Below are 7,408 nucleotides of genomic sequence, written 5' to 3'. Positions count from 1 at the left end.
TAAGTTTGAGTCAGAAGATAACAGTGCTGGTATCACATGATGTGTCAGCAGTGCTTGAGCAGAAAGGTAATCATTGGCTATCCCCGTCTAAGATTCCTAAAATATCAGGCAATATTAGTCGAGTCAGACGATGTGGAAATTTAGATCACTAGTGCTGTAAATCCAGCTCCCTTTCTTGAAGGAAAAGCTACAGAACCACTGGAACATGACTGTATTGAGACTTTAGAAGCTGTTTACGCAAGCAGACCTGACTTAAAAGAAGAGCCTCTAGAAGAAGCACAAGATTCCTGGTATACTGATGAAAGCAGTTTTGTTCACCAAGGAATTCATAAGTCAGGATATGCAATTACCACCACTACAGGGGTAACTGAATCAAATCATCTACCTGTAGGAACATCTGCTCCAAAGGCAGAACTCATTGACGTAATAAGGGCACTGGAACTGGCAAAAGGGAAGAAAATTAACATATGGACAGATTCTAAGTATGCTTTTGGAGTCGCTAATGCCCATGGGGTAGTTTGAAAAGAATGAACCTTGTTAATGCCACAAGGAAAACAAATTAAATATGCAGAGGAGATCCTCCATTTATTAAAGGCTGTACAATTAATATTAATAATTTGTATTAATTAAATTAATAATATTAAAGGGTATACTTGCACAAGCCACTATTATTCATTGTCGAGGACACCTTAAGGGTGATACTGATCCAGAAAGAGGTAACAGATTGGTCAATCATATGGCCAGGCAGGCGGCAGAACAAACACAAGAGCCCTTGGTGATGGCATTAGCTCCTTAAGGAAAAATTATAGATCAAGCATTCAGATTCAGATCAGAAATGGATTCAAGAAAAAGGGGGCAAATTCCATCTCAGGGATAGGCTCATCTAAACGACTGGGCAATCAAATATGAAAATTTGTCAAAGATGAACATAATAAGACTCATTGGGGAACAGACTCTTTATATGAATAACTGAAGACTGCACTGGAAGGGAAAAATCTGTAGACTACTGTCAGACAAGTCACTCACCAATGTGTGATCTGTTTAACAATCCTAATACAGGAAAGAAAATAGAACAGGGAACTATAGCAAGAGGAAGCATTCTGGGAGAACATTGATAAATTGATTTTTCTGAATTACCAAGAAAAGGGGGTTACTGATGTTTACTAGTATTAACAGACACCTTTTCTGGATGGCCAGAAGCTTTTCCATGTAGAACTAATAAGGCAATAGAAGTGACTAAAGTGATATTAAATGAAATAATACCCAGATTTGAAGTACCAATAGTTATTTCATTGATCAAGGAACACATTTTTGTGCACAAGTACAGCAACTGGTTAGCAAAATATTAGGAATTAATTAGCAGCTTCATACTCCATGTGGACCACAAGCTAGTGGACAAGTAGAAAAGATGAATCATATAATTAAGCAACAAATTGCTAAAATTTTTCAGGAAACTCATTTATACTCCTACTATCAGGCGCTTCCTATCACTCTATTGAGAATACATGTAAAACCGAGAGCTAAGGAAAAGTTAAGTCCTTTTGAAATTCTGTTTGGAAGGCCATACCAGACAGTTGGAATAAATAATGACAATCTAAAACAATTAAGAAATCACTGTCTCCAAGAATATATGATCTCTTTGGATAAACAATTAGAAGAAGTCCATAAACAAGCGTCAGAAACTAAAGTTAAAAGCATAGACCATAAAGTTCACTCTTTTAACCCGGGTGACTGGATATATATTAAGAATTTTTCAGGTGACCCTCTTCAGGAAAAGTGGGACAGATCATACCAAGTGCTGCAAACAACGTTCATAGCTGTTAACATCCGAGAATGACCTTCCTGGATCCATTATTCCAGAATAAAGAAGACACCCACAGAGTGCAGAGTGGAAGCTACAGGACCTTTACAAATGAAATTCCAGGGAGATACGGGACAATGAATTTATGGCTGCTAATGTTAATGTATACAGGCTGTAGCATTGGTCATAATAAAAATTTAATTTTGCAATTATTTCAAGAATACAGAATGTATCCTCCATTACTGCCTGTCTACCAATGTCAACTGAGGCAGGAAAGAGAACTCCATGGGGAATTTTACTCACCAATTTGACTAAAATTTTGGAAAATATGTGGCAAGGATATAGTGAAAGCAAGTTACAATGGGTAGATACTGAAGGAAATTACTCTCTGAATGATAAAAAAGTCAACGGCTCAGTGACCAAGTGTAATGTAACTAAACCTCCCACTTCTTGGGCCAAGGAAGTAACATACCAGCCCTCTGGAGATCAATGTACAAAGATTCCATGGGGCTGTCAGATACCAAAGGTTTGGAAAGATGTTCAGAAAGGATCCTGGGAAGTTATGTCTTCAACTGGGTGGCATATAGAATTTACAGGGAATTGAAGGTAGTCCTAAAGATCCATTGTGGGTGCAGGTGAGTTACAGCAATATTGAGGAAATGAGAAAAAAGAACACCGTTAATAAGCCACAATGGAACTGCACTAGAGTATATAATTGCAGCTCTACAGAACCAGAGATACAACGCCTAGTGCCTGTTGCCCAAGCATTGAGATTAAGATACATTTGTAGGAATTACTTTACGCAGTTAAATGGCACTTGGTCACATTTAACTAATAACAATACATGGCTCTCAACTGCCTCCAGGTTACTATAAAAACAATCGGCCATGTTGTTTGGGTAGGCAGTGATGGAATTTGGACCACTCATTTACAAATAATAGATAAAACAAAACAATGGACCTTGGGATTATTAACATTATGTCCATTATGGAGAAAATCCCCCTTGCAACCATCTCTATGGAGACGAATAAAGAGAGAAAGTCAGGATAATTGGTAATCCCCTACCACAGGTACAAGAATATTATGGACTATAGACTAGTATTATGGACATATAGTATTATGGACTACCTTCACTCCAGGATACCCGATATTAGAAAATATTTTTTTTTACATAACCTTACTCAACAGGTAGAAAGCTTAGCGAACTCCACCCAGAAGGGTTTGCAGGACTTAAACAGGCAATTACAGACAACTTCCAAAATGATATTGCAAAATAGACTGTCATGAGACCTACTCCTTTTAAAAGAACATGGGACATGTGGCTTTCTAGGATTAAAAAACGTTGTATATACATTTCAAATGTCACTCAAGATTTAAATAAGCAAATTGATCAAATTAAGAAAATAGCATGAGACAGTAGAGCTTTAAAAAAAATATGGAAACTACTTGGTTCAACAAAATTCTACAGGTATTTGGGTTTTCTCTCGCAGGTTGGCTTGCTACCTTGATACAAACTCTAATTGTAATTATAGTAATAATTATATTAATAAAAATAACCTTAGGTTGTGTTAAAAAAAATAAGTAGAAATTTAGCAGGAATCTATGTAGCAGTAAATAAAATATACCAACTGCATAACCTCTCATATGGTACAAAATTAAAGAAACAGTTATCTTTCTGTGCAAATGCAAAAGAATTTCTTAAAGTTACAGAAAAAGGGGGTAATTGATAATAGAAATTCACTAAGACAAAGAAGCTATATACTAAGACAAAGAAGCTTTAAGAAAAAGAAAAAGCACAAAATTGTAAGGACAGTAAGTTAATTAAGCAACTTTGCTACTGCTTGTCTAGGCCTAAGCCAATAGGAACTGCTTGTGTGCTAAAGATGTATACTGGTTAGGGCTGCTTCAGCGGTCTGGAAAACTGCCATGAAAGTACTTGCACATACTCCAAGAGAAAAGGTGAAAAGTTCAATTTAGGGGAAGACTTTGAGCCTTCATCCTCACAACCACTGTCCACCGCCACCAGAGGACAGTACGCACGCCCAAGGAGGAATGGCAGAGTTCCAAGAAGGACCCCTCCTCTTCTCAGAAATCTTATGAATATGTGTATCTACCAACATAAAACTGTGATAAGCTGGGCAGTGAGTGCGCGTGTTAGCAGGAGCAATCCCCACGCGCCCAGCGCCGAATAAACAAATACCTACTTAATTGTTTTGGCTATTGAGTTTCTCAGCCTGAGGACCTACCAAGGTGGGCAGCCCTTTCTGCAAAACTTCAGTAATAAAAGCTGGGCATTGAGATCTCTTTTGCCTCTGACAGTGTTCTGCACTTCAAGGGGGGCACTCATTTGGTAAGCGCTAGGCGAGTGGGGTAACAGTCCCTCAGCCAGGACAAGCCCTGGAGGGAGGGACAGAGACCCTCGAGACCCTGGGTGGAGCGTCTGCATGGGGCACTGCCGTTATTCATGTACGCCGGAGCGGTGCGAGGAACTGCACAAACAAGCACAGAGCCAACAACTGACTCGTAAAGAATGGCAAACCTCGGCGACGTTAGATCCGCCCGGGAAGGGGCCGTGGGGGCAGACACTCCCCTCCGCTTCCCTCCCGGCCATCCCTCACCTGGGGCCGGCGCGGCGGCAGCAGCTGGAGACGACAGCTCCCCAGCCGCTGGTTCTGGATGCTGAGCGCGGCGCGGTAGCAGTTTCCCGGCAGCGCGTCCCTGAAGCACAGCTCGGCCGGGTCGATGCGGACCCCGGCCACGTCCCGCCACCCACCCGCCATGGCCGCCGCCGCCGTCTCACCGGGCGGCCTACGCGGCTTGGAAACGATCGCTTAGCAACGGACGCAGGACGCTGATTGGAAGCAAAAGAGCGGAGCTTCCATACCCACCAATCGGAAGAGGACGAAACGGGGCAGGGACGCGGCTAGGGGCTCGGCCCGGGGCTGGGCGGGCAGCGGCTCCGGCGGCGTTCGGGTGTAATTCCACGGACGCGAGGCTGGGCATGAGCTGGAAGGAAATAAAAACCCCAGACCCCCTGTTTTGGAGGTGCATCAAAACGGCCACATCCCATTGGCCTGTCTTTATTAAGTAAAGGACACCTCCCACTAGACCAGGTTGCTCAAAGCCCCGTCCAGCCTGGCCTTGAACACTGCCAAAGCCAGCTTGGACTGGGTTTTGAGCAACCTGGTCTAGTGGGAGGTGTCCCTGCCCATGGCAAGGGTTGGAACTACATGATCTTAAGGTCATTTCCAACACAGACCATTCTATGGCTCTACGAAAGAGACACCCGAGCCCGTGTCTCCTCCCACTTGTCCAGCATTGTCCCTTTTTCACCTGAGCAGTTTTCCTGCTGTGAGTTCCCCTCCAACAACAGCCCAGGACAGTGAAGGGACACTGTTCCTGCCCTGGCTTTCTTAAAGATGGATTAGGCTGAAATAAAAATGCCTTGATTTATCTTCTGGGCATGCATGTTAATGACAGATATTGTCTACACAGAGCCAAAGCAGGGCACTAACACACTTGTTAGTGCAGTGTCTGCAGCGCCAGTGGCTACACTAATAATTCATTACATGCATTTACTGAGTGGTGAAAGATGTGCTCCTGTGCTGTATCCTTATGCTGTAACTGAAGTGGTAAAATGAAGTTGACAAGAATCCAGCACTTAGGCAGAACTTGGAGGATAATGGGCTGTGTTACGCTTTACCTCAAAATAGCAGAAGCAAGGAGAGGGAACAGTATGCACTCAGAACCTCAAACATCAGTTTATCCCAAAATATTTTGCTTTGGATTACTTCATCCCTTGAAAGTGTGTAAAGACTCAAACTATTTATATTTTAAAAGTCAAATATGAGCAGTGCAAACATGGATGGCACAGATCAGAACTACAAAGTACATGAAAGGCAAAAAGCCTGATTTTAATGGGTGAGGAAACCTGAAGTGAGCAAGGGGAGAGGAGAGCCTTTGTTTCTATTATTGTGGAAGGACACTAACAGGTCTTTCCGTCCCTCTTAAAAATTCAAGTAAAAGCTACCAAGAGTAAGTAGAATACAGGCATCTGAAAGGAGTTCTTCAGGAAGACTGCTTGAATCTCTTTTATGGCAACATGATTGTACTTAACTGGCACACACAGACAAAAAGAAAAAAAAAAGAAAAGAAGAAGATTAAGTTATCAAGGAATTAAACTCCTCTGCTTTTTCACTTTAGAGAATGGAGAACACACCTACATAGTTTCTCTGATCCTTGACTGAAATCTTGAGGAAAAGTCATGGGACACAATATCACACCTAAGAAATATCTGATCTAAAGAAAGAGAAACCTTCAAAGACTTTATACAGACTTCATGATGGTGCCAAAAAGTCACAAGCTCATTAGTTCATCTTACGTTGTGTTATTTCTCAGTTTTCACATGAACATGGAAATGTTCTGTCTTTCTGATCACACAAACCTAATACAAACACATAATATTTTTAGAAACAAAACTTGCTTATGGTTTTGCATTTCGGTTCAAACCTTGCTGGAGTAGAAGAGATGTCCAGAAGGTCCCTGCCCTCACTACTCCATCTGACCCTCCTGGTGTCCTACATTCTCACCTGCTTCCCTGTCAGGTCACTAGCCTTCATTCTGCTGAGGGCTATATAATAAACCTGACCTGTGAAACAATCCTGATGTCATTGGAGGAGGGTGGTCTTTAGGCAAGATAAAGTCTTGGATTCAGTTTATAGCACTATTTCATGAACAGCTGAAGCAGCACTATCATAGGGTGGTAACTTTGGGAATGGGGCTTGAGCTACCAGCAGAGACAGAAATCTTTAAAAATCAATTCTTTCATAAAAGAATTAGCAGCAAAGAACACTGCCCTATTTTCACCTGACTTGATATAGATATGTCAGCAGAAAATTTTTATCAGTTTAACTAATTTTGTTTAAAACAAATTTTAACTGTGATTTAGCTTCTTTATAGAGGAGCCAAGTTCTGCATTAAAAAAATCCTGATCTCTCTGAAATAGTTTGGCGAGGCTCTCTTCCTCTTCTGCAGATCATTATATCTAAATGCTTACAATTGCCATCATTATGATATCTCATTACGAAACAACATTAGATAATGGATTCTGCTCCTTCCTTTCCTTAGTTTATGATGGCTTCATAAAATTTTTTTATCAGTCACCTAATAATCATCTCAAAGTGAAAATTATTGTAAAGGACCAGGCATCTGTTTTGATGACAGAATCTTTATAACTAGTGCTGGAGGATAGATTCTGTACATCCCTTATCCTTTATCACGAAATCATATGACCACATTAAAAGCAATTTTACTTCTGCAGAAATTCATGCTATTTTACAGTGCAGTAAGCTGTACAATTCATACTGCATTCGCCTTAGCAGTATCATGATCAATAATAAAGCTTCACAGCAAACTTCTCAAAATTGCATTATAGTCATCAGAGTGAATATTATAACCTTATATAAATCTCCACCACGCTCCAGTATCTGAGTCATTTCCATCTTTCATAAGCTAGACTTTCCAGACCTTAAACTTTTTTGACTGCTAATCTGACTATCCTCCGAGGTTCCAGGCAGAAAACCAGAAGAGCACTGTTAGTACTTTCCA

General features: G+C 41.1%; 1 protein-coding gene across 1 annotated transcript in view; it reads right to left on the bottom strand.

Moving 5' to 3' along the window:
• The window catches only part of CFAP47 (cilia and flagella associated protein 47), a 291,654-nt gene extending 285,234 nt beyond the window's left edge, over window positions 1-6,420 (bottom strand). Inside the window, exons 1-3 of the mRNA XM_057411837.1 lie at window positions 6,391-6,420; window positions 4,690-4,807; window positions 4,420-4,631 (exon numbers count right to left, since the gene is read on the bottom strand). Coding sequence (XP_057267820.1) covers window positions 4,420-4,631; window positions 4,690-4,807; window positions 6,391-6,420 — 360 coding nt within the window. The remainder of the gene's footprint in view (window positions 1-4,419; window positions 4,632-4,689; window positions 4,808-6,390) is intronic.
• Between the last annotated feature and the right edge of the window lie 988 nt (window positions 6,421-7,408).

The sequence above is a fragment of the Pezoporus wallicus genome, unplaced genomic scaffold, assembly GCF_028554395.1.
Source record: "Pezoporus wallicus isolate ANWC-B61680 ecotype Strahan unplaced genomic scaffold, APGP_CSIRO_Pwel_v1 contig_1438, whole genome shotgun sequence".
NCBI lineage: Eukaryota > Metazoa > Chordata > Aves > Psittaciformes > Psittacidae > Pezoporus > Pezoporus wallicus.
The sequence above is the reverse complement of the archived record's forward strand: the minus strand, read 5'-3'. Positions and strand labels throughout refer to the sequence as shown.